Source organism: Aulostomus chinensis, chromosome 1, assembly GCF_037954235.1.
Source record: "Aulostomus chinensis isolate RoL2024-O1b breed Wild chromosome 1, RoL_Achi_v1.0, whole genome shotgun sequence".
Classification (NCBI taxonomy): domain Eukaryota; kingdom Metazoa; phylum Chordata; class Actinopteri; order Syngnathiformes; family Aulostomidae; genus Aulostomus; species Aulostomus chinensis.
Window position 1 is genome coordinate 486990 of NC_141320.1, and position 27779 is coordinate 514768.

Here is a 27779-nt window from a genome sequence, read left to right on the forward strand (position 1 = left end):
AGGTTCCAACACAACGTTCCATTGATCCATGAACAAAGCAGGCAGTGAGACCATGATGATGTCACATCTGTCCACTGTCCAGATGTCAGAGCTGAAAATGATAGGATGCCATGTTCCCTTCAACAACAGTCCAGCAGAAAGCCACCATGAAGACCTGAGGAGGAGCAAGGCAGCTCACCACAGTCAGGAACTCCCAGTCACCTCAACAAGGTTTCTGTCCACTCACGTTCAACCAGACCAGCAGATCACCTGCATCCCCACTGCCTCACCACCAGAGGGCAGTAGAACATCAACCATAGAGGCTCCCACTGAGGAATGAACACCACCAGCAGCAGACGGCTCTCCCTCTCTGACAGCATTTAAAGCAGGTTTCCTGGTGTGACTGGTCTGATCAGTCACTCCAGCTTCCAGTAAACCATTCAGTTGAAAATACCAGCAAGTCCCATAAACCTCCTGAACATAGAGAGGGAAACATCCCTCAGAATAAGGACACACAATAAAAACCAAAGAAATGCTTGGGTCCAGTCCCCCCTGACTGAGGACACCTGAGCAGACCTGACTCAGGCTGACCAGGTTGTGTTTGTTCATGTTTAGTGTTGGTGAGTGTGTGTCCTTGTGTGTTTGTGAGTGTTCATATGTGTGGTGTGACTGAGCTTCATCCAGGAGTGTGGCTGAGAGGAGCAGAGAGAGAGCAGTGCTGTGTGACAGGAACTAAACTCCACGTTCCAGTACACAGAGCTTGATGGGCTCTGTTGGTCCTCTAGCAGTCAGACCTGGGTTCAACACTGCTGCAGTTCTACATCTGGACCACGTTTTGTTCAAGTCTAATTCATGTTTCCCCTTCACAAAAAACTGGTCATGCATTTGTTTTTAATCAAAGAATTCTTGTACTTTATTCCATCAATGTGAACCCTTTGTTCATGGAAACTGTTTCATCTAGCAAATCTATAACCTGCACTTCTTCTGAAGATCTTGTGTCGCTCCATGTTGGAGTTCCAAAGTTGGAGGTAAGAGTGAGGGTGTGAGAGGAGGGCTGGACGGGTGAGGAGGGAGAGGCTGAAGTGGACAAAAGGCCAGGCTGCAGCACAGATTGAGGAGTTGTTGTTGCCCAGTTCTGATGGAGGAGTCAGAGTGAAAGGAGGGATAGGAACCTGAAGGAGTGAAAGGAGAGGTGTGTATGACTGAAGGGGAAACGCCTCCTGGCTCCTCCAGCTGTGATTGGTGGGAATGGTCAGTGGGCGTGACTAAGGTGTGTGGGTATTGTAGTACAGTTGACTAATAGCTTGGCAACCGGCCCAGAAGATACACAGACACAGAAAGTTAAAAATAGTCCCCCCGTGCTCACCTGGACTCCTGCACAGACGTTCATGTTTTTCCTCTTGTCTTTTATTCCAAGTGCCAATAGAAGAACAGGTTAAAGGTGCAACTTGTAAAATGAGTATCGTATCAACCGTCCTAATCGAGAAGAACCCTGAGCTTTTAAAACAAAGGTTAGAAATTTCTGAAAAGTGGGAGAAGCAAACCAAAGGGACGACCCCAGCATGGCCCAAGGGTGGCACCTCTGATGTGTAAAGACTTCAGTCAGATAACAACATGAATAATATTGATGGCAGTTCAGGTCTGAATGGGGGAGCAGGAGGAAAACTGGGAGATGATGATGAGACCCTGGACAGAGACAAGCTGCAGCTCTCCAAAGACGTCTCTCAGGGAATCCTGGAAGAACTTGATGTGACCTCACGAAGGTCTGGAAGTGTTGAAGCAGGGACAGGAACTCAACTGCTGCTGCTGGGTTCCATCTGATCTGGAGCCATCATAGAGGCAGGCAGCACCATCTAGTGGAGAGATGGGACAACTGCATGTAACTGGTTTCTGCCTGTGGCCTGACTGGTTTTCAGGTTGTTCTCGTTGACTTGTAGTTATGAGGAAGCGACGCCAGATCAAATGCACATAAACACCTGGACTGAGGAGGGAGAAGGAGCAGCGTCTCTCTGATCCAGGTATGAAGGCCATGATTGATGGACATGTCTGTCCATGTCGGTCACCTGTTTGTCTTGAACCGCTAACTGAATTAAAGGAGGGGGAAGAAGGAGGGAAGAAAAGAACCATTGAACGAGTGTGCAGGTTGAGTTCAGCAGGTGAGAACCCCCCAGACCAACAGGATCCCTCTGACTGAGTCGGCTCCCTGCTTGAGTGTCCAGCTGAACCGTCTCCATCAGGAGGTGTGAAGGTGGGATTCTAGCTGGTTCACAACGAGCGTCAGCGGGAACGTTCACAGCAAACCAGCAGCGCTTGGTTTCTCATGTTGCGTCATCAGGGAAGAATGCAGGGAGAGTCTGAACGGGTCCAACCGGATCTTAACATGCCAGACTTCACACTGGAGTTGAGGGACAGCCGCTGTGTCTCATCCAGACATGAAAGAGGGTCCTGACCACAACATCATTCAGTGTTGCTGTTTGAGGTCCTGGAGGAGGAGCAGCAGCTAGAAAAGCCTGAGTTTATGATTCTGAGCTGTTGGAGGAGTGAAGCTGAGACTCAAACCTGGAATCTGATCCGAACCATCAGAGTTTCATGATGCTTTGATCAACATTCCGAGTAGGAATGTTGGACTGAGATCTTTCCAAAGTCAGAGCTGCTGGTTCCTTCACCTGCACTCGCTGCTTCATGGAGATTCTGTTCTCCATCAGAAGGTGATGACACCAACAGTCTGATAGTCAGGTTGTCATGGTGATACGTTTGTGACTCTGGTCCCAACCTGGGACAAACTGTTCTGTGAAACACAGAAACACAGCAACAATGAAGACACACAGCAGCCCGTTCATCGTCCAGATCATGGACATAGTAAAGAGTAGACTCCGCATCGGCCGCAACCACAAATGGGCGCTGTGGAGAAATGCCGCCGCCAACTTGGTCCGGTCGCCCGCCTCACTCTGCACCGCTGTTTAACCGGCGCAATGAAGTCTCAGCGCATTAAATGAATCATAGTTCGCTCAATACTACGCTATTTTTTCCTCTACAAAAGTCATTCAAAGATTCATGATGGAGGCCATAACTTTTTGGCGTTTTCAAACACTCATAATGAATCAAATAATATTTTAGAAGATGCCGGCAGTGGCTGTAGATGCCATAGTAACATAATTAATCAAGGATAACTAGGTTAGAGCTGGTTCCTGCTACGTCTCAGTGATTATTAAAAACTGGCCATTTTAATTGACTAATTTCATATGTATTTATTTGATTATATTTGATTTTGTTTAGTTTTATAGATTGATCTGTATAAACACACTAATAATGTCATAAGAAGCAGACTGTCTACTTTAATAATTGGAAAATTGAAGAAATACCCACAAATATAGAGCCTACATATCCAAAAATTGCACAATTTCAAGTTAAACCTAAGAACATCCATCCATCATCATCTTCTGCTTATTCCTACACATTAATGGTCGCGGGGGGGTGGAGCCTATCCCATCACCTATGGGCAAGAGGCGGTGTTCACCCTGGACAGGTCACCAGTCCATCACAGGGCCAACATACAGAGACGAACAACCATTCACACTCACAGTCACACCTACAGTCAATTTAGAGTATCAATCAGCCTCGTCCCCTCTTGATGTCTTTGGACTGTGGAGGAAGCTGGAGTACCAGAGAGAACCCACACAGGAACAGGAGAACATGGAGACTCACACAGAAAGATCCTGTGCTGGAGCCAGGACTCCAACCCGGAACCTTCTTTCTGTGAGGCCACAGTGCTGACCACTGCACCACCGTGCAGACCCCCAAGAACATATGAAATAATATTCAATTTGTTGTCATAGTACAATGAATACTATTAGTATTAATAGTATACTATAAATAGCACTATATACTGTGAGCAAACACGTACTGTAATGCTTAAAGTAGTATTTTTGTGGCTGCCGGGTCATCCTGAGGAGTCTCAGATCTGCTGGAGGCAAGACAGAAAGACAGGGATGGATGGATGGATAGATAGATAGAGATAGAAAAAGGAGGAAAGTGAGCTCTTTTTTTAAGATTTTTTTGTGTCTATCTATCTCTATCTATTTTATTCCTTCAAGTTTCTTCTCACCTCTCCCAAACAAAGTTTTCCAATCGAATGCTAATCTGTTGCTAACACCAAAGTTGCTATAATTGTGAATAAGTCAGCTGTCTTCAAGTGACTATCATCAGGTAGAATGTTGAGGAAACGTTTAATCCTACTTGTGAAAAGTTAACCCTTGAGCCCTGCTTGCTACCGTCCGCACACTGGCACAGGAATACGGCGCACAGTGCTCCGGCATCGCTGAATCACCATACGAATGACTGGAGCGTATGGGAGCTTGACCGGACCAAGATGGCGGCCGTATTTCTCGCTGCGCAGCAGTCCGAGCGGTGTCTACTCTTTATTGTGTCCATGGTCCAGATCGTGTCTGAGGCATACCACCCAGGCGCACCTGCTCCTGTGACGAAGGTTCCACCCTGATGCGGCACATTTTCACCATGTTTCAATGTCGAAACTGACATAAAATTTAACATGACAACAATGTCGTTCAACTCTATTAAGGTGGTATTAAACCCTGGCAACAAAGAAATTTTTTTTTTAATTAAATGAATATCTAAACAGGCTGCACGGTGGTGCAGTGGTCAGCACCGTGGCCTCACAGCAAGAAGGTTCCGGGTTCGAGTCCTGGCTCCAGCACAGGATCTTTCTGTGTGGAGTCTCCATGTTCTCCCTGTTCCTGTGTGGGTTCTCTCTGGTACTCCAGCTTCCTCCCACAGTCCAAAGACATCAAGAGGGGACGAGGCTGATTGATACTCTAAATTGACTGTAGGTGTGACTGTGAGTGTGAATGGTAGTTTGTCTCTGTATGTTGGTCCTGTGATGGACTGGCGACCTGTCCAGGGTGAACCCCGCCTCTCACCTGTAGATGCTGGGATAGGCTCCACCCCCCCCCCCCCCGCGACCCTGACTAGTAAGGTAGTAAGGAATAAGCGGCAGACGACGATGGAATATCTCAACACAAAAATGGTCGCACTTTTTTTGGGCATGTCACACGTTCATTTGTCAGACTTTGATGTTGGATCTGATAGCAGCTCTTTCAGTTCAGAGCAGCTCAACCAGACAAAGTTCAACTGTCCTGCTGGAGTCCAGAGGTTCAGGTCTTCTTGCTGCTATCAGATGACTTCCGTCCTCCAGACAGAGAAGAATGAATGTCTCTCCACCATGTTTCTAAAGAGGAGAAGGATTTGAACTTGGAGGAGTCACAAGTTTGGGTCCTGAGATGTGAAGCTTGTTGATAAATGAAGGTGTTGTTGTGTTTGTGTGAAGGTTTGAACTCTGATATGAATCAGAGTGAGGACCTAGAGGAGGGAGCCCCTCCCCAGAAAACCAGGCTGGACTCTACTGGTCCTGGAGCTGGACCTGGACCTGGAGCTGGACCTGGACCTGGCCCTGGACCTGGACCTGGACCCAGCTGTGTGTCCTTCAGAAGCAACAACTCTATGGATCAGCTGATTTCTTTCAAAGATGGTCAACAGTCTTCTGGTCAGAGGTGAGCTCTGAGGACTGAAACTCATTTTTCTCAGGCATTTTTTTTATCGTCATCATTAAAACGTTGGACCTTCAACATTTTCCTGTTTTCCTGGATGATTTTTCCTGATCATCAGCATTGATCAGTGTTGTTTCCATCAGGTTCTCTCAGAGGACATCAGACCCCCCTGAACCCAGCTGTGTGTCCATGAAGAGTGATCTGTCTATGGGTCATCCTATAGAGTTCAAAGGTGGACTGGAGTCTGATCCCAGGTGAGAATGTAAACTGTCTGTTCTGATACGATCTCTTCCACTCAAGAGCAGGGGGCTGTGGGCAGGTCTGGGACCAGCCACTGACCCCCCCACCTCTGCTGAGTCCAGGTCCCTGCTACCATGAAGGTCCCTGGTGTTCCTTTACTATTGGTTCTTTGACTTCATCTTGTCTCCACAGACTTGATCAGCAGAACTCAGATGGTCTCAGTGGTGAGTCCATCCAGCAACACCCAGCACACCTGGACTCCATCTTTATGGTCCGTGAGGGTTCAGTCACTCACTGGAGACCAGCAGGTTTTCAGTCACATGACCTGTTTTTGCCTCCACTCGTTTCACTCTGACATTTATTCTGTTCCAGCTACTGGAGGAGAAGATTGTTGACTTTGTGAAGAAGGAGCTGAAGAGATTCCAGAGGGTTCTGAGTCCAGATGAACCAGAGGAGTGGTTGGATGATGAGGAGGAGCAGAGGAGGAGCAGAGAGGCGTTCATGAAGATCACACTGGACTTCCTCAAGAGAATGAATCAGGAGCAGCTGGCTGACCGTCTGCTCAGCAGTAAGATGATTTGAACAGCTTTAAAGCTGGAGTGCATCATGTTTTGATCCAAATGAAGGTTCCTCACATTCAAGCCCTCGTCAAACCAGTTCCAGCTTCCTTCCTGCAGCACCCAGATGTATCAGGACCAGGAGGAGTCCCAGTGTTCACCCTTGACTCCATTTGTTCTTTGTTCATTCAGGAACTTCTGCAGCCTGCCGACGTCAACTGAAGTCCAACCTGCAGAAGAAGTTTGAGTGTGTGTTTGAGGGGGTCGCTAAAGCAGGAAACCCAAGCCTTCTGAATCAGATCTACACAGAGCTCCACATCACCGAGGGAGGGGCTGCAGAGGTCAATGAGGAACACGAGGTCAGACAGATTGAAGCAGCATCCAGGAAACCAGCCGCACCAGAAACAACCATCAGACTAGAAGACCTCTTTAAAGCCTCAGCTGGAAGAGAAGCAGCAGTCAGAACCGTGCTGACAAAGGGAGTGGCTGGCATCGGGAAGACGGTCCTAACACACAAGTTGACTCTGGACTGGGCTGAAGGCAGAACCAACCAGCACATAGACTTCATGTTCCCGTTCACCTTCAGAGAGCTGAATGTGCTGAAGCAGAGGAACTTCAGCTTGGTGGAACTTGTTCATCTCTTCTTCTCTGAAATCAAAGAAGCAGGAATATGCAGGTTGGAAAAGTTCCAGGTTGCGTTGATCTTTGACGGTCTGGACGAGTGTCGACTCCCTCTGGACTTCCACAACAACCGGACCCTGACCGATGCTACAGAGTCCACCTCAGTGGACGTGCTGCTGACAAACCTCATCAGAGGGACACTGCTTCCCTCCGCTCACCTCTTGATGACCACACGACCTGCGGCAGCCAATCAGATCCCTGCTGAGTGTGTTGACATGGTGACGGAGGTGAGAGGGTTCACTGACCCCCAGAAGGAGGAGTACTTCAGGAAGAGATTCAGAGATGAGGAACAGGCCGAGACCATGGTCTCCCACATCAAGAGGTCCCGAAGCCTCCACATCATGTGTCACATCCCCGTCTTCTGCTGGATCACTGCGACCGTCCTGGAGGACCTGTTGACCACCAGAGAGAGAGGAGAACTGCCAAAGACCCTGACTGAGATGTACATCCACTTCCTGGTGGTTCAGGCCAAAGTCAAGAAGGTCAAGTATGATGGAGGAGCTGAGACGGATCCACACTGGACTCCAGAGAGCAGGAGGATGATGGAGGCTCTGGGAAACCTGGCTTTTGATCAGCTGCAGAGAGGCAACCTGATCTTCTATGAATGTGACCTGACAGAGTGTGGCATCGACATCAGAGCAGCCTCTGTGTACTCAGGAGTGTTCACTCAGATCTTCAGAGAGGAGAGAGGACTGTACCAGGACCGGGTGTTCTGCTTCGTTCATCTGAGTGTTCAGGAGTTTCTGGCTGCTCTTCATGTCCATCTGACCTTCATCAACTCTGGAGTCAATCTGCTGACAGAGAAACAAACATTCCGGAGGTCACGGGTCTTCAGAAAGAAACCTGAACTAAAACACCTGCACCAGAGAGCTGTGGACCAGGCCTTGAAGAGTCCCAATGGACACCTGGACTTGTTCCTCCGCTTCCTCCTGGGTCTCTCACTGCAGACCAATCAGACTCTCCTGCAAGGTTTGGTGTCACAGACAGAAAGAAGCTCAGAGACCAAACAGGAAATAGTTAAGTTCATCAAGGGGAAGATGAATGAGGATCTGTCTCCAGAGAGAAGCATCAACCTGATCCACTGTCTGAATGAACTGAATGATGGTTCTCTGGTGGAGGAGATCCAGCGTCTGCTGGGATCAGGACGTCTGTCCTCAGCTATACTGTCTCCAGCTCAGTGGTCGGCTCTGGTCTTCATCTTACTGTCCTCAGAAGATCTGGACGTGTTTGACCTGACCATATATTCAGCTTCAGAGGAGGCTCTTCTGAGGCTGCTGCCAGTGGTCGAAGCTTCAACTGCAGCTTGGTAGGTGGATGAAGTCCTGGATGTGTGAGGAGACTTTTACCAGTTGAACTTCATATGTGAGGAACACCTCTGGTTCTCATCCTCCACCCTCTCATGGTCTGAGTCTCTGTAGGAAGTTGGAGCAGGATAGAACAGGAAAGAACAGAGACCAGAATGTGGTGGAACAGGGAGGACATTTGGCCGATGTCCCGGCCAAAGAGTTTGGTCAGAATGATGAGAGCAGAACATCCTGAGCTGGACTACTAGATATTTCTTCTAGTTTAACAAGCTCTCCTCCACATGAAGGGAAGGCATTCATGAGGGCTGAAGTTCAATCATGATGTCCATGTTCTGTTTCTCCAACAACTGATCAGAAGAGTCTTTTTGTTCTGATCTCATCAGATGTCTGTGTAGGTTCTCATTCATCCAGGTCATCGTAGATCGAAGCGAAGTAAAATCTGGTCAACTGGACGTAAGTTTATCTTGAAGACGTTTCACCTCTCATCCGAGAGGCTTCTTCAGTTCTAGTGAAGAGTGTGGAAACTCCAGCTTATAAACCTATGTGGGAGTGGTCAGTGCTATTGTGGTGGAAACGACCCTCCCGAGACTCACCTGGCCTCCCCAAACGACAGTCGTTGTGAGGTGTCAGGGAGTTTCAGGGGTGGTCGTTAGGGAGTTTCACCGACCACTCAGATGCTAATGGGCTGTGCTGGCATCAGCCGTTCCACATGGGTCTTTCAGCTGAACTCTTTGGGGAAGCTTTGAAAGGACTTGGTTGTAAATAGGTGAAAGGAAATGTCGCAGTCCACCTCCTCTGTTCAAAGATGGTTTCTCTATCCTGACGTGGATGGCTTCTTTAACTCCTCTTTCAAACCATCTGTCCTCTCTGTCGAGGATTTGGACATGGTCGTCCTGGAAGGAGTGGCTTTCCTCCTTGAGGTGGAGGAAAACTGCTGAGTCCTGTCCTCCAGAGTTGGCTCTTCTATGTTGGGCCATGCGCTTGTTGAGGGGCTGTTTGGTTTCCCCTATGTAGAGATCCGTGCAGTGAGGCCTGCACGGATCTGCCTGCAGAGGAGGTGGACTGCGACATTTCCTTTCACCTATTTACAACCAAGTCCTTTCAAAGCTTCCCCAAAGAGTTCAGCTGAAAGACCCATGTGGAACGGCTGATGCCAGCACAGCCCATTAGCATCTGAGTGGTCGGTGAAATTCCCTAACGACCACCCCTGAAACTCCCTGACACCGCACAACGACTGTTGTTTGGGGAGGCCAGGTGAGTCTCGGGAGGGTCGTTCCCACCACAATAGCACTGACCACTCCCACATAGGTTTATAAGCTGGAGTTTCCACACTCTTCACTAGAACTGAAGAAGCCTCTCGGATGAGAGGTGAAACGTCTTCAAGATAAACTTACGTCCAGTTGACCAGATTTTACTTCGCTTCGATCTCATCAGATGTTCTTCTGGTTTTAGTTTGTTCTTCTCCTCCTTTTCCTCTGGTGGATGCTTGATAAATTCCCTCCAGAGCCTATTTTTCTTCTTAAAGTCTTTCTCCAAACCCTTTGTTCACCTTGGTTCCCTCCTCTTTAGGAACTTGTCTCAACTCCTTCAACAGACAACGTCGGTCAAAAAGAGTCCAAAATGGCTGTCAAACCGCATTCTAGGATTCCCTGTTGTCCTCTCCAGAAACTCCCTGTCAATCAGGACTCTCAGGTTCTGCTCTGAGCCTTCATTGCCTCTGGTGATTTGTTCCCTCCAAACTGTTCCTCTGTCTGTTTGTTCTGAGTTTGAAGTTCTTCTTCATCTCTGCCACTGTAAACAGGCAAACGGTGGCTCCCACCAGCCACTAACAGTTGACTTTCCTCTGTCCATCAATCACATTGATAGAAAGATTGTCAATCAGTGCTGCTCTGTTCTCTCAGGTTCTCTTAGGTTCTACAACGAATGGATAGAAACTCCACTAAACATGAAGGAACAAATTCTGCAGTTTTGAATGATCAACAGATTTCACCAAATCCAACAAACCAAACTCTCACTTCATCCTGATGCTCTTCATGTCATCCTGGAAGTGGATGAAACTGATCGACGCGTGACCCGGCGCTCTAGAAACACAACTAACTAATATGGTTCTGCATCTGTCAGCCTCAATTTCAGAGGTCACACATCCATCAGCTTCTCAGTAACCATGGTGATCTGATCAAGAACCTGGCATTGAAGAGCGACAGCCCCCTCTCTCTGACCCTGGTTGGACTAAACCTTTCAGAGCCTCTCCTCCATGCTGCAGCTCATTATTATCATTCAGCCAAGGCTCCAAAGTTGCTGCTCACTAAATCTCTGCTGAAACTGATGACGCTCTCTTTGATTGAGGAGAAGTTGCTGCAGAGCCTCCTGCTGGTGAAGTGAAGGACTGAAAACTGCTCCATTTGACTCCAGAACTGAACTCCTCTTCAGAATAACAGTCACAGTTCAAGCTGATGTTCTGGTGGAAGTGGATCTCTGATCAGTGACCGTTTCTAACTCCTAAATTGTTGGATCTTGACAGCAGAAGACTTCCAAAGTGTGGATTCACTCATTTTCTTCCAGTTTTCCCAGATTTATCTCTCCCAAACTGAGGTTGCTGATATTTCACAGCACAACTCCATTGACAGTGGGACATCTCCTCACTCCTCCTCCTCTCCTCCTCAACATTCAACATTGTCATGAATGTTGATCAAGATCTTCCAGGTCTCTGACCACTGTCACTTTTACCTGCTCAGGTGAGCGTTCAGTCTGATCAGGACTCTCCAGCTCCTCTCCACCAGTCCTGAATTCTCTTCCTCTTTGTCAGGATTCTGTCTCAGTCTCAGTTTGTCTTTGTGAGAGGCTCTTCTGCATGGACACCTGGACTCTTTGCTCCTCAGCTTCATGTTTTCTGCTCACAAATGGAGCGATGATGCTGAGCCTGTTGTTGTGTCTCTGGTTTGGTGGACGAGCAGCGATCTGGTCCCTGTTCATAGGAACCTCTCTGTTGTTGAAGAACTCCCTGACTCCCTGCTCAAGTGACTGCAGTTCACCTCTGGGTGCGTCCTCACCCTGCTGGTCAGCAGCTGTGAGGCAGCAGAGGTGCGGTGGCTGGTCTCAGGTCCAGACAACACCAAGTCCTCGTCCTTGTTTGTTGCTCCAAATCTTCCCCTCTCTTTTCAGTCTCTTCTCTTCTCTGGTCTTCTTCTTTGATGGCAGCCTTCAGGTGCTGCTCTTCATCAGTCTAATCTAGTTGGTCCCTCTGTTGCTGGCAACCTGACGTCGATCCTCTGACTTGAAGTTCAGAGACTTTTGAACTTCCTCCTCGTCTTCTGCTGGTTTATTAGCAGTGTTTTCTTTGGTTCATTCTGAATGGACTTGGAAAGAAAAAAGAAAACAACTTTCCTGAGAGACTCCAGCTCATCCAATATGGCCGCTGTGACATCACATTGTAGCACACGTCATCAAAAGAGACCAAAAATAGTAGAAATCAATCAGACAAGTTTTTTTTTTTACCCTGTCCTGTTAAGCAGCAGCATCCATGTTCCTGGTGCCTCGTTGGACTGAAGCAGTTCTACTCTGCCAAGGAGGAACCTGATAAACTCCTCCTTTCACCATCTGTGTTGAACTTTATTTGGAATGGTGTTGGTTCATTGATGAAGCTACCGGACTAAGGCTCAGGAGAGGACAGGAAGAGAGAGCAGGGACAGGACAGGGAGGACAAGGGGGGCGGGACAAAAACAACAACAGCAATAGCAGAAAAAAAACAAAAACCAAACAAACAAACAAAGAAAAAGTAACAACAACAACAGAGAGGAGAAAAGAAAAAAAAAGGAAAAAACATTGGTTGCAGAATTTCCAGTGCAGGTTTACCATTTGGTTTAATATAATTTTTAGATAAATGTCTGAGTGTGTGATTATGGGTCAGAGCAGGCGGGCTTCAGACTATAGGGCACCACCAGCCAGCCAGCCGGGAACCCCCACTCCCCTGAGAGGCCCAGCCCGCCCGCCAGGGTGAGCTGAAGGCACGCACGCCCAGGACCGCCACCCCCAAACAAAAAAATCATACTCTCATCTTCCTCCATACAGGGGCTGAGCACTCCATAGATGCTGATACAGTCCAGGGCACCTCAGACTTAGTGAAACCGCCAGCGAGCGATCCACCACACAACAGCAGGGCCCGTGACCAACCCCAGCCCAACCACCATGCTGGGAAGAGGACCAGCCCCCCCCCCCCCCCCCACAAAGAGCCCCGGCCAGGCCCCCAGGCCTGCAATCGTGCAGTTAGCAAAGGAGGCAGCACTGGACCCACTCCCTGCCCCAGCTGCCCCCCCATCCCAACATGGTGCAGGGTGCGTGTTGTGCATGGGAATGTAGATGTGATGATGTGGATGACTAGAATGTAGTTAAAATTGGCGGAGGCACCCAGGGCATGGAAGCCCCGCCGGTTGCAGACGGCAGAGTCTCCCAGTACATCCTCATGCACTCCCCCAAGCCCTAAATGTCTACGATGTGATTAAAATTGGGGGGTCCAGCCCCTCAAGGCCTAGTGATACATAAGATGTGATGTGATGGGACAGAGAGGCAATGAGAGGGCCTGAGGAATGGGCCAGACCTGCAGGGGGCCAACTTCCAGACTGGTCCCGCTGACCACCCCGTCACCACTGCAACCAGCCGACAGGGAGTCTAGCCTACCTGGTCCAGGGGTCTGATTGGAGCACCAAGGGGCACTGTCCGGAGATCCGGGCAGAGGGTCCACCACCGCGCAGTGCGAGGGCAGACTCCAGCTCCAGCTGTGACATCACATTGTAGCACACGTCATCAAAAGAGACCAAAAATCAGAAAATGGTAGAAATCAATCAGACCAGTTGAGGCTTCCTGTTCTTGTAAAGCTGGAAACTCCCTCAGAATCAGACCAGTGGGTTCAAACTAGTTCACATTGTTAAAGTGATGCTTCACCTAAAAAGTGGATTCTGCTGGTCAAGAACTCACCAACAGGAGTCGTGAGCTCTCAGAGAGGTTCTCCTCCTGCATGACTTGTGTGGGACTGCAGAATGCAGGAGGATCCGGCCACGTCTCTTTAGCTTGAAGCTACTTTACTTTATTTATATCTATATGGCACTTTTCAGACAGAAACTGCAACACAAAGTGCTTCACAGAAATAAAAGAAAAACATTAAATACAATATAAAGCCACCGAGACCGCCCGACCCGGACAGACGGGTACACTCCACATATAATGCAGAGCCCCCCGGCTCTCCGGGCCTGGACGATCCCAAGCATGACGCCCCTGTGGGCGGACCAGACACACCTCCCAGTGTGGAGGGCCCCCACCAGGAAACACTGGAGCTAAAAACTGAAAGACTAAAAGAAGGCAGAATAGGAAAGAATAGAAATTACAATGATATTAAAGTATCAGAATGACATAATATATATATATATATATATATATATACTTTTATATATATATATATATATATACGTACATATAAAATCTAAAAGTTTAAGAGCTAATTGAAAAGTAGAATAAAAAAATTAAAAGATAAAATATAGTGATAAAATTAAAGGATACAAGAGACTGCATCAGTTAAATCAGTTCAAAGCGAAGCTAAAAAGGTGAGTCTTGAGCCTGATAACGACAGCTACCAACAGCTAAACTGTCCAGAAACTTCTGTTTCCAAACTCTCCAGGTCATCGTCTTCTTGTCCAGACGCATATTTTTGAGTACTTGAAAGTCAAAAGCACTCATTGGGTGATGTATCGCTTTAAAGATGAACACTAAAGAATTAAAATCATTCACTGAGCAGAGAATGAGAACAGATTTCATCATTGATGAGTTGGTGTTGACGCCATGTTTGCTCATGTTTCCATTTCTTCTTCAGGCTGGAGGAGTGTAAGCTCTCAGAGAGAAGTTGTTCAGTTCTGTCTTCAGTTCTCAGCTCTCAGTCCTCCAGTCTGAGAGAACTGGACCTGAGCTGGAACCTGCTGCAGGATTCAGGAGTGGAGCTGCTGTCTGCTGGACTGGAGGATCCACACTGTCACCTGGAAACTCTCAGGTCAGAGTCCAGCTCTCATCTTAGCAGGCCTCCACTCCACCCTCTCCTGGTGGGATATATATATATATATATATATATATATATATATATATATATATATATATATATATATATATATATATATATATATATATATATATATATATATATATATATAAATGAATATACATATATACACACATATATACATACATATACATACATATATATGTATATTCATTTATTTATATATATGTATATATATGTATATATATATGTATATTCATTTATTTATATATATATATGTACGTATATATGTATATTCATTTATTTATTAATACAATGTAGAAAGAATGTTCCCTATCAACCTGTTTAAATATGCAAATGAGGCTTCAACTCCAAACGTCCACATATCAAAGCTGATCCTGAACCAGAGAATGAGAACAGATTTCATCATTGATGAGTTGGTGTTGACGCCATGTTTGCTCATGTTTCCATTTCTTCTTCAGGCTGAGGGAGTGTAAGCTCTCAGAGAGAAGTTGTTCAGTTCTGTCTTCAGTTCTCAGCTCTCAGTCCTATATCTATATCTATATCTATATATATCTATATATATCTATCTATATATCTATCTATATATATATATATATATATATATATATATATATATAAAATAATATATGTATAAAGTAATACTGAAAATAATGAAGGGGAATAAAATAGAGGCAGAGAGGAAATGATGGCAAAAGACAAAGAGAATTAAAATGGAGCAGTGAAATACAGGAAGATGAGGATCAAACCTCTGGTGAAGAGAGAACAATGTTGAAGAATGAATGAAGGAAGAAAGACAGAACTAGAAACTGATTCAAAATGGAGTCAAACCATCAACCAGGAAGACATCAGTTTAATTGAAAGGATATATATAAACATATCTATCTATCTATCTATCTATCTATCTATCTATATATACATATATATGTATATATATATATATATATATATATATATATACGTATATATGTATATTCATTTATTTATTCATACAATGTAGAAAGAAGGTTCCCTATCAACCTGTTTAAATATGCAAATGAGGCTTCAACTCCAAACGTCCACATATCAAAGCTGATCCTGAACCAGAGATGAGAACAGATTTCATCATTGATGAGTTGGTGTTGACGCCATGTTTGCTCATGTTTCCATTTCTTCTTCAGGCTGAGGGAGTGTGAGCTCTCAGAGAGAAGTTGTTCAGTTCTGTCTTCAGTTCTCAGCTCTCAGTCCTCCAGTCTGAGACAACTGGACCTGAGCCTGAACCTGCTGCACAATTCAGGAGTGGAGCTGCTGTGTGCTGGACTGGAGGATCCACACTGTCACCTGGAAACTCTCAGGTCAGAGTCCAGCTCTCATCTTAGCAGGCCTCCACTCCACCCTCTCCTGGTGGGAGATATATATATATATATATATATATATATATATATATATATATATATATATATATATATATATATATATATATGTATATATATATATATATATATATATATATATATATATATATATATAAAATAATATATGTATAAAGTAATACTGAAAATAATGAAGGGGAATAAAATAGAGGCAGAGAGGAAATGATGGCAAAAGACAAAGAGAATTAAAGCTGCAAGCAGCGTTGTTAGGGCCTGAGCCCCCGCCTAACCGCGGCCGGATCACCGGCCCGAATCCAACGGTGTAATCGGCAAATCCCTAGGCCTTGTAGTTTCGGAGATACGAGCCTCAGTGCGCTGCACAGTGTGAGTGCAGAGCTGAGAGCCGGCCCTTTAAGAACCCCTCCCTTCTCTGCTCGCTCTCTGCCATCTCTGTCAGAGTGGAGAGCAGAGGAGGATTTGGCAGTTTAACTGTGAAACACAATCATAACTCTGCATATATGGGTCAAAAGTGGAATGTAAAGACATCAGTGCGTAGAGTTTTTCTCAGGAATTCAATGGTGTGCTTTTTGAAGGTGTGAGTGTTTTAATTTAGAAGCGACAAGTGTTTGTTTGAGAGTATGTACATGAGGGCAGAGAAGCTCCAATTGTGGTTTCCATGACTACAGTAAACAAATGTCTGCCATCTCTGTCAGAGCTGAGAGAAGAGCTGAGAGCAGAGCTGCCAGCTGGCCCTTTAAGAACCCCTCCCCCGCTGCACTTCCTTTGATCTGTGCTAGAGTGGAGAGAGCGGAGGATTAAGAGAAATGTAGTGTGTAAAAGCTGAATAACTCGGCCTACGTTGGTCGAAAGTAACACAAAATACCATATTTTTGTAGGGATTTTTGTCAGGAATACAGTGATATGTTTTTAAAAGCTGTGCGATGTATGGTATAGACGTGAGAAGCATTTGTTCGAGAGTATGTATCATGAGAGGACACGGCCTCCCCATTGACTTCCATTGTAAGCGTGAAACGTGTCTCCCCGACTTTGACGGCTTATAAAATGGGAACCGAGCGCGTAGTATATTATTCTTACTGAACTTTTAATCAGCACAGTTGGGAGAGTAATGTGTGAAAGTTTGGAAGCCCTGGCATTTACGGTTTAGGAGGAGATAGATTTTGTTCGGGGAGTAAAAAAAGTCCTGATTTTGACAGTTTTGTCCAATTTGTGGACATTCTGTTGGAGATAGGTGAGGGGTCAGAGTGTAAGAATTGTTCGTCTTGATGAGACGAGTCCAACGGTGTTGGTCCCATGTCTGTGGGAGTTTTGTGTGAGGAGTTATAGCGCGCGAAATTAAAAAAAATTATCTTTTTTTTGTGTGGCTCCCTAGGTGGCGCTATAGACTTTAGTGGCGTTTTTGTTTTTGATTAGTGAATGTTGAGACATACCGAACGATTGTGCCGAAATTCAGCGAATTTCATGCATGTTCAGGGGGTCAAATTAGATTATGCGCGTTATGCGCATTATGCGCATATAGCGCGCACTCATTGAGAGCAAGAACAGTATAATACCAGGTTTTGAATGGGTGTGTATGTGAAAACTGGCTCCGGGCCGTCTGACCCAGTTGCCTCATGGGTGTTGGGGGGGCCTGGGACACTGTTTAGTGTGTGTTTTTAGTGTTTTTAGTGCTGCTAATGTGTTGCTCTGCCGAGCAAACATAATAGGGTCTTCGCCAGAAGTACCTTCTGGCTCAGGCCCTAATTAAAATGGAGCAGTGAAATACAGGAAGATGAGGATCAAAGCTCTGGTGAAGAGAGAACAATGTTGAAGAATGAATGAAGGAAGAAAGACAGAACTAGAAACTGATTCAAAATGGAGTCAAACCATCAACCAGGAAGACATCAGTTTAATTGAAAGCATATATATAAACATATCTATCTATCTATCTATCTATCTATCTATCTATCTATCTATCTATATATACATATATATATGTGTATATATATATGTATATATACTTATATATCTATATTCATTTATTTATTAATACAATGTAGAAAGAAGGTTCCCTATCAACCTGTTTAAATATGCAAATGAGGCATCAACTCCAAACGTCCACATATCAAAGCTGATCCTGAACCAGAGATGAGAGCAGATTTCATCATTGATGAGTTGGTGTTGACGCCATGTTTGCTCATGTTTCCATTTCTTCTTCAGGCTGGTGAAGTGTAAGCTCTCAGAGAGAAGTTGTTCAGTTCTGTCTTCAGTTCTCAGCTCTCAGTCCTCCAGTCTGAGAGAACTGGACCTGAGCCGGAACCTGCTGCAGGATTCAGGAGTGGAGCTGCTGGGTGCTGGACTGGAGGATCCACACTGTCACCTGGAAACTCTCAGGTCAGAGTACAACTCTTATCAGGCCTCCACTCCACCCTCTCCTGGTGGGATATATATATATATATATATATATATATATATATATATATATATATATATATATATATATGTATATATATATGTATATATATATATATATATATATATATATATATATATATATATATATATATATATATACACACATATATATATGTATGTATATTCATTTATTTATTAATACAATGTAGAAACCATTTGGAGTCAAATGCTTCAAGGAGCAACTTCCAACCAGTAAAGCCTGTCAATGGTGACTGGTGTCTTTACTGGTGTCTCTTTAGATGGTCAGGCTCAGACTGGTCCAGCAGCTGGGAGTCTGAAGCTCAAGGGGCCTCACCAGAGGTTTTAGTGGGCACTTTAGAGCAGCGACTAAACTCCTAGGAGGAGCTGAGGGGCTGCACTGGTTCATCCACTGAAGACCAGTAGACATGCTGGTGGAGACCAGGAAGTGCTTGAACAACAAGCCCACAACAGGACCATCAATGTGCACACTGGAAGACAACCAGTGGAGAGACTTCGAACCATGAAATGTGGCTCTGCTTCTGGTTCTGCTCAGGACTGGGACTGCCCAGTTTGTCTGGAAGGGGGCAGCATAGAGGACAAGGTGGAGGTCAGAGGGGTTCTGGCTCTGGGGGACAAACTGTCCTTGAACCTGTTCATCTGAGCCCTGATGCAGTGGTAGCGCCTCCTGGAGGACAACAGGTCAAACAGCTGGGAGCTGGGGGGGGGGGGGTGTAAGAATGAATGGACTGAGAGCTAAACTGCAGCAGAAGAAAAGCCTTCTTCCAGAGCTCCCCCTGGTGGTGAAAATGGCTCAGTGCAGAGTGAAGAGCTGTGGCTCTGGCATCCTCAGCTGATGTGAGACTTTCCATCATCTCAGACACAAATTCAAGCGTCTGAGTTCAAGCGGCGCTCTTTGAGTCAGGAATACTGTCACTGTCCTCCATGCTGCTGCTGCTGCAGCTGACAAAGATGGTTTCAGAGCTGAAGAGGCTTCACTCTGGTGCTGCTGGACAAGACTGAAGACTTTGATCTGATGTGTGGAAGAGACTCAGTTGAAGGAGTGATGATGACCTGGAATGAAAGGAAGCTGAATTGAAACTGGAGGGCAGACCTCTAGATGGTGTGTGTGTGTGTGTGTGTGTGTGTGTGTGTGTGTGTGTGTGTGTGTGTGTGTGTGTGTGTGTGTGTGTGTGTGTGGAGCAGACATCCTCCCACTCATGATCAGACCAGTTCCATTCTCTCTGAATGGTGATCATTCCCGTCTTGTTTCATCGCTCAGAGGGAAAAATGTCAGTGTCAGGTTTTCCTGGTCTGGTGCCTCCTGCTGGAGACAAGAAAGACAACAAAGCAGAGATCAGAGCCATGAGACAAAGACACACCTGAGACCGATGGACGCATGAAAATAATGAAGGGGAATAAAATAGAGGCAGAGAGGAAATGATGGCAAAAGACAAAGAGAATTAAAATGGAGCAGTGAAATACAGGAAGATGAGGATCAAAGCTCTGGTGAAGAGAGAACAATGTTGAAGAATGAATGAAGGAAGAAAGACAGAACTAGAAACTGACTCAAAATGGAGTCAAACCATCAACCAGGAAGACATCAGTTTAATTGAAAGCATATATATATACACCATGACATTTGAATGTTCTATCAAAGTTCTTGAAGGTTCCCTATCAACCTGTTTAAATATGCAAATGAGGCATCAACTCCAAACGTCCACATATCAAAGCTGATCCTGAACCAGAGATGAGAACAGATTTCATCATTGATGAGTTGGTGTTGACGCCATGTTTGCTCATGTTTCCATTTCTTCTTCAGGCTGGAGGAGTGTAAGCTCTCAGAGAGAAGTTGTTCAGTTCTGTCTTCAGTTCTCAGCTCTCAGTCCTCCAGTCTGAGAGAACTGGACCTGAGCTGGAACCTGCTGCAGGATTCAGGAGTGGAGCTGCTGTGTGCTGGACTGGAGGATCCCCACTGTCACCTGGAAACTCTCAGGTCAGAGTCCAGCTCTCATCTTAGCAGGCCTCCACTCCACCCACAATTTCTTTACTTTGACTCAAACGTTCATGATGAACTGGTTAGATTTTGGGGTTCAAAGGTCATGTGACAACAAAACATGTCCTTAATGAAGAGATTTGAGCCGATGTTCAAGCCACATGAAGGTCAGTTTTATTCTGGAGGGTCGATCGTTGCCTGATCAGTGAGCAACCGGCCGTCTGACATTTGGAGGAATTTCAAACGCTCAGAAGTGTCGGTCAGCGTCGTCGTGATCTCCTACAGTGGAAGCAGAGCTACCAGCCCTTTCTCCAACCTCAGGTCACCTGACACTTATACAGTGATGTGCCACATCACGGAGGCAGGTTGGTTGCTATGGCAACAGCAGGAATGCCTGTCAACGACTGCTGTGAATCTGTTCTTTATAAATAGTCACCTTCCAAACCTCCCTCAGTGGTCACCATGTAGCAGTGGGACGTCACTCAAGAAGTGATGGTCAACTTCAGCACGAGTGCCTGAGTCCAATGTGTTGTTTTCCTGACCTCCAGCCTGGATTTCCAGTTGTTTCCAGGGAACAGAAGCATTTGCTGCCGCCTCCATAAAAAGGCTCCAGCCACCCAGAGGTGTCTGCCTGCTTCGTGCAGCGACTCCAAGCACTTCTGGTTGAACACGTCTCTCTTTGATGTGGGTGGGGACTCGTCACCATGGTAACACAGTGGAGGAGGAGCTTGTTCCTGTGGTTCATCCTTAACTATGAATGTGTGATAGATTCTCTAGTAATGGAGAAAGAAGCGTTTTATCTGAGGGTAGTGAGAAGGTGAACTCCTGTCGTGAGTGACGGGACTCAACAACCTGCACGCTGTCATGACAGTGAAACAGCAGAAACCTCACTGATCAAAGCAGGTCACCAGAGAGAAGTCAGAACAAAGACTGGAGGAGGAAGTGTTCCATTTGTTGGTGAAGACCAGAGGAACTTGTCAAAGCAGCTGCTGGTGTGGGAACCAGTGAGAGCAGATGGACAGAATCCAGCTGTTTGTCAACAGTTCCTCTGGAATATCCTGCTGGTAGTAGATTACTGAGGCCTGGTAGCTTTGTTCCTGACGAAACTGTCACTGTGCCGGTGCAGTTGGACCACAGCCTTTAGCCTGGCACTGCTAAACCAACTATAAACACCTCACTAACTTGGAGTGAAGACCATCAACATCTGAGAGGTTCAGGTTCCAGGATTTGGTAGAACAGTGAATTAACTCTGTTCTCTTAACTGCAGGCTGGTACGTTGTGGGATCAGAGGGGAAGGTTTTACTTCTCTGGCCTCGGCTCTGAGCTCCAACCCCTCCCACCTGAGAGAGCTGCACCTGAGCCTCAATAATCCAGGAGGCCCAGGAGTGGAGCTGCTGTCTGCTGGACTGAAGGATCCTCACTGGAGGCTGGAGACTCTCAGGTAGGAACATAGAAGCAGAGCTTCAGAACAACAATAAAGGTTCTCCCCAGAACTTCCTCAGAACTGTTTTAGTCATATTTGCTTTGTTCTCTGGTGTTTGATCACACTTCAGACCAACTGGAGGAGGCCCTCAGGGAGATGTTGGGCCCCAAAGTGACATCAAAATATTTCAGACATGATGGACAGTTTCACAAAATACTGATTATTTTTAGTTTGTTTCATTCATAACTGTTACAGTGAAATACTATAAACCAGCACATCTAAAGTTCACTGCAGTTTGTAAAGACAATTTCCCTGAAATGTGGGTGCAGAGGGACTTCCTGCAAGGTGGTGCTTGAGGCCTCCATCAGACCTCCTGTGTCTTTAAACTGTCCCACTATGCTGAGCGTTTGCTTCCTGCTGAGGCTCATAACCACCACATCTTTTTGATGTCTTTCCTCCAGGCTCTAGACACCAGCCTGATGGACTTGAAGGTGCTTCACATGTGGAGTTTGTCTCCTGAAGGACGAGCTACTTGAGTGCATCCTTGCTGGTCTCTCCCTGCCCAGAAAAGGAGTGTTGAGTTTCTCTGTACAGCTTCTGAGCCCAACCAGCGGAGGTTGATTCCCTGAGGCTCAGTTCCCCAGACAGCTTCAAGATTCAGGCTTTCTCAACTTTTCCAGATGAAGGTTGTTCCTGATTGTCTCTTGTTTGTATTCCTGCTGACCCCTGACCCTGGTAACCCTCCTGATGAAGGTTGTTCCTGATTGTCTCTTGTTTGTATTCCTGCTGACCCCTGACCCTGGTAACCCTCCTGATGAAGGTTGTTTCTGATTGTCTCTTGTTTGTATTCCTGCTGACCCCTGACCCTGGTAACCCTCCTGATGAAGGTTGTTCCTGATTGTCTCTTGTTTGTATTCCTGCTGACCCCTGACCCTGGTAACCCTCCTGATGAAGGTTGTTCCTGATTGTCTCTTGTTTGTATTCCTGCTGACCCCTGACACTGGTAACCCTCCTGATGAAGTTTGTTCCTGATTGTCTCATGTTTGTATTCCTGCTGACCTCTGACCCTGGTAACCCTCCTGATGAAGGTTGTTCCTGATTGTCTCTTGTTTGTATTCCTGCTGACCCCTGACCCTGGTAACCCTCCTGATGAAGGTTTCTGCTGCATTCAAAGAGAACTTCTTGACATGAACTTTTTTATAGACTTTACAACGACGTTAAAATGAAGCAGATGTTTGATTCCCAAGAACTCAGGTTGTCAAAGGTTGTTGAAGCTGAGCTGAAACGAATCCCTTGGGCCAGCAGACGTTCTCTTTTCTATCCATGTTAGAATTATATAGATGAGGACTCCCAACTCCTTGAACCGTTGAGCAAAGGAAGTCAGAAGTGAGGTTCATCTTGAAAGAGTACCAAACTCCATGTGACGTTAAAGGGAGACAGGATTCAGGTCTGTCCTCCTCAGCATGGATGAGGACTGCAAGGTAGTGATTGGATGATGATCCCTTAAGGAGTGAACTGACACACTACACTAACTGTGTCGGCACTGTTTTGACACTGTGTTGGCCACTCAATAGCGACCCCTGCAGGAGTTCTCAATCATTGCAGGTAAACAAACTGAAAAAAGATGGAAAAGCTTCCATACTGCTAACCCAACATCAGCCTGTGAAATAACATTTAATCGCTCATCCTTTCCTTCAAATATCATCTCATCGTTGTAGAATTTCATTTGTTCAATTTGTTTGTGTAAATGCTGAAATGAGTCGCTGTGTAAAATGGAGCAAATTTGTCTATAAAAAAATTCAGAACTGAAATTTTCAACTTCTCTATGGAATTTTGTGAACTTAAGTGTTGAATCATATAAAATAAAAGACTAAAAAGTGATTCATTTCTGCATTTTTATTGAGGAACACAAGTTCTGTCAGGTCCATTCACGTCAAGAAACACAGAGATGATAATGAGCTTGATTTGTTTATTCTAGCACAAACTGGTGGTACGGCTCTGTTCAGAGGAGTCCCCTGAGAATTTTTCATGAGCACCATGAAACTAGGGACCAGCAGCATGAGGGAAGGTTCTCCCAGTTTAAGACTGGAAGAGCAAACATACCCCCGTGAACAGAGCAGCAACATGACATGGAATGAACTATGCCATGTATACACGACAAGGTGGAGCTGGGGAGGTGGAGTGTAGCAAGTTGCGAGCAGGAGCAACTGTACAGGAAATGGCAGGAAATGGCAGCAGATAGCAGCAGGCAGAGCAGCATAGCCAGAAGCTAGCAGAGCGGTCGTTGAGGCCGGGTGACATTTAAGTTGAGAGGGGCCAATCAGAAGTGAGGGATTTGATCAGCTGATGCGGAGCAGCTGTAGATAAGCTTATTGATCAGTTTGATTGATGGACGGGAAAGCCAATAGCGCTTGACTACCATGGCCTTACAGAACGAACGCTAACGCTCGATTTTTGGAAGTGTCTTTGTTCCAAGGCGATTTCTTCTGACACCGGTTCCCCTGCCTTAGAAAAACTCTTTCACGGGGTACAGATGAAGATGTGAGCATGACAATGGAAGATATCAGAGTGAGCTGATAAAGGTGGGGATGTGTTTTCTGGTTATTTTTCCAGTATTGTAACAGGTCCTTGTTGCAGGAATGGACAGCGGTGGAGAGGAAAGAGAGCTTCTTCTTCTTCTTGACGCTTCTTTAAAAAAAATAGCACTTTTTATTTGTCCTTTTTTTTCTAAAATTTTTCCTCCAAAAGGTGCAAATATATACAGTGTCCCAAAATAAAGTCAAAATGCAGAATTTAAACTCAGTGAAACAGAATATCAAAATGGAAAAATAAACAAGCTTTAACTTTGCCAGGCTAAATCAAAAATGACCCTGCACAAAACTAAATTAAAGCCAACTGCTCAGTACCTTCCACACCGACGTCTACACCAAAAAAAAAACCCGCTCTGGAGCGTTCTACAGGGCTTTTATACCCGCAGCTCCTCCCCACAGAAGAGCCCAGTTACAAAATTAATCAATTTACTAAATAAAATTCTAAATGAGAAATAACAACTAACAGAAAAATACCAGAATATATAAACACCTGAAATCATTTTCAATAACCAAAATCCCCTCTACACATAACAAAATATATTTTCCCCAAAATGCATAAAAACACCCCTGCTCAAATAGTATTGTAACGGTAAATAGAATGAATCACAGGAGCAAGTCTGGTCCGTACTGTCTCCTTTATTGTCAACCAAACTCCCAGTACAAGAAGCGGAAAAACCCAGGCCCGCCAACTAAATTGACCAGGCATGCAAAAATGGCAACCTGCCTAAGGTGACCCTACACAACAAAATGGCTGCAATACAAAACTCCACAACATAACATTGGAAGAACGCTACATTGCCCCCACCTAGCATGATTAGCTGTCCTCAGCAATCCAGCCGTCCACAACAAAGTCTCTCAAATGCTGTGGAAGTCTACGCTGTCTTTGAGACCGAGGCTGCGGGACTGGATCCCTGCTGGTGGTCTCAGGGGAGGGACTCAACGAGGACTGATTAACATCATCTGGGGGCACTGCAGGGGGAGCCAAAGGTTGGTAAGGGGCCAGCCGATCTCTGTGGAGAACTACCACCCTGCCCCTTTGCAACAGTCGTACCCTATACACCACATCCGACAGTCTTTCAAGGACAGTACAAGGCCCCACCCAGTGGCTGGAGAGTTTCGGGGAATGTCCCTTCTTCCGGATGGGGCTATAGACCCACACTTTGGAGCCGGGAGTGAAGTCCTGTCCCTTACTACAGAGGTCATAAGCCCTCTTCTGTTGGATTCCAGCGTTAGTTAGGTGTTCCCGGGAAAGCTCATGGACCTCCTGCAGGCGCTCAACTAGGTTGAAAAAGTAGTCTAGTCCAGGCTCCCCTTGAACCTCCGGCATTGGAGGGGACCCAAAAACCAGATCCACCGGGGTGCGCAGTTCATGACCGAACATCATAGCAGCGGGAGTACACCGCGTAGACTCCTGCACAGCGGTTCTGTACGCCCAAAGGACCAGAGGGAGGTGACAATCCCAGTCCCGCTGCTGACGGCTGGTGAGAATGGCGAGCTGTGTGGCCAGAGTTCGGTTGAAGCGTTCAACCAACCCGTCACTTTGAGGGTGCAATGGAGTGGTCCTGGTCTTCTTCACCCCCAGCCGCTGGCACACCTCCTGGAACACCTTAGCCTCGAAGTTCCGTCCCTGATCACTATGGAGTTCCTCTGGAACTCCAAATCTGCAGAAAAACTCATCCACCAATTTCTGGGCAGTTGTGGCAGCACTTTGATCTGGAACTGCGTATGCCTCGGGCCACTTCGTGAAATAATCCATAGCCACAATGACGTATCGGTTCCCTTGGTCAGTGATGGGAAATGGGCCCAAGATGTCCACACCCACTCTCTCCATGGGTGCCCCCACTTGGTACTGTTGCAATGGGGCGTGTGAACGACGGGTGGGGCCTTTCTGTGCAGTGCAAGAATCACACCGGTGGACAAACATTTCAACATCGCGCCTGCACCCCGGCCAGTAAAATCTCTGCCGCAGCCGCAATAGAGTCTTAGTAACACCGAAGTGCCCAGTTCCCACCGACCCATGGACCGACTGGAGGACTTTGTGCCGCAGACATTTTGGGACCAGGAGCTGCAAGATCTCCCGCTGTCCATTAGGGGAGCTCCAACGCCGGTAGAGCTGCCCGTTCTGGAGATGAAAGTTGGGCCACTGTGAATGTAGAGCCTTGGTTTCAGGATCCAGTGCAGACACAGTTGACCAGTCTGGGCGTTGTCCTGCCACCACCCAGGAGTACACCCGGGAGAGGACTGGATCCTGTTGCTGGTCCCGCTGGAGCTGCTGAGGATCGATGGTCACTTGATCGGTAGGTACCACCAAACACTGCAGCGCCGCTACCTTGGTGCACAGATGGCCCTCGTCTCCTTGTTGACAGAACCGACACCTCTTTTCACATGGTCTACGAGACAGGGCGTCAGCGTTACCATGAAGTCGCCCGGCTCGATGCTGGATGTCAAAGTCATAGTCTTGTAGACTCTCTATCCACCTGGCCAGCTGCCCTTCAGGTTCTTTAAAGTTCAGCAGCCAGGTTAGGGAGGCATGGTCAGTCCTTAGCACAAACCTCTGGCCATACAAGTAAGGCCGGAATGACGTACAGCCAAGATAACCGCCAGCAGTTCTCGGTGACGGGTGACGCAATAGTTCCTCTCTGGCTTGCTGAGGGAGCGACTGTAGTATGCAACAACCTGCTCACCATGCTCCCCCTCCTGTGAAAGCACAGCCCCGAGACCCACATTACTGGCGTCAGTGTCCACAATAAAGGTCCTCTTTGGGTCTGGATAGGCCAACACAGGAGCCTTCACTAGGGCGCCATGCAGATGGTTGAAAGCTGCGGCACACTCCTCTGTCCACTGGAACACATGACCTTTCTGAGTCAACTTGTGGAGGGGGCTTGCAATGGAGGCAAAGTCCTTGATGAATTTTCGATAATAAGAGGCTAGCCCGAGGAAACTGCGTAGCTCTGCAATGTCCTTGGGGGTTGGCCACTCTTGGACTGCAGTCACCTTTGCTGGATCGGTGGACACTCCTTCCCCACTAAAGACATGACCAAGGAAGGAGGTCTGCCTCCGGAACAGATGGCACTTCTTGGGGTTAAGGCGGAGCCCAGCTTGGCGGACAGCCAGGAGAACATCCTGCAAGTTCTTCAGCGCACTCTCGAAATCTGAAGCATGTGCTAGCAGGTCATCGAGATAGACCACACACCGGGTCCGAGGGATGTCAACTAGGACTCTCTCCATTAACCGCTCAAAGGTGGCCGGAGCATTACAGAGGCCAAAGGGCATGACCTTGAATTGCCACAATCCTTGGCCAATGGAAAAAGCTGTTTTGGGGCGTGCTTCGGGAGTCAGCTCCACCTGCCAGTAGCCGCTTCGAAGGTCTAGGGAGCTGAACCAGGATGAGCCAGAGATGTAGTCCAGGGCATCGTCGATGCGTGGCAGGGGGTACGAGTCTTTGCGAGTAATGTCATTAAGTCTGCGGAAGTCCACACAGAATCGCCAGGTGCCGTCCTTTTTCTGAACGAGAACCACAGGTGCTGCCCAGGGACTGTTGGACGGTTCAATGATGCCCGCTCGCAACATCTCTTCAATCTTCTCCTGTGCTTGGCAAGGG

The 27779-nt window shown here is 46.6% G+C and overlaps 2 protein-coding genes across 2 annotated transcripts in view; one reads left to right on the plus strand and one right to left on the minus strand.

Moving 5' to 3' along the window:
- LOC147269894 (uncharacterized) overlaps positions 1 to 27779 on the minus strand; it is a 47656-nt gene that overhangs the window by 6901 nt on the left and 12976 nt on the right. The window lies entirely within an intron of this gene.
- Positions 1923 to 23452, plus strand: LOC147269896 (protein NLRC3-like). Its single transcript, XM_086200485.1, has 12 exons — positions 1923 to 1997; positions 5324 to 5546; positions 5687 to 5797; positions 5976 to 6054; positions 6156 to 6351; positions 6533 to 8327; positions 14186 to 14359; positions 15547 to 15720; positions 17956 to 18129; positions 19991 to 20164; positions 21432 to 21605; positions 22049 to 23452. The coding sequence occupies exons 2-12, from the start codon at positions 5338 to 5340 to the stop codon at positions 22053 to 22055; spliced, it is 3267 nt and encodes a 1088-aa protein (XP_086056611.1). The 5' UTR covers positions 1923 to 1997; positions 5324 to 5337; the 3' UTR covers positions 22056 to 23452.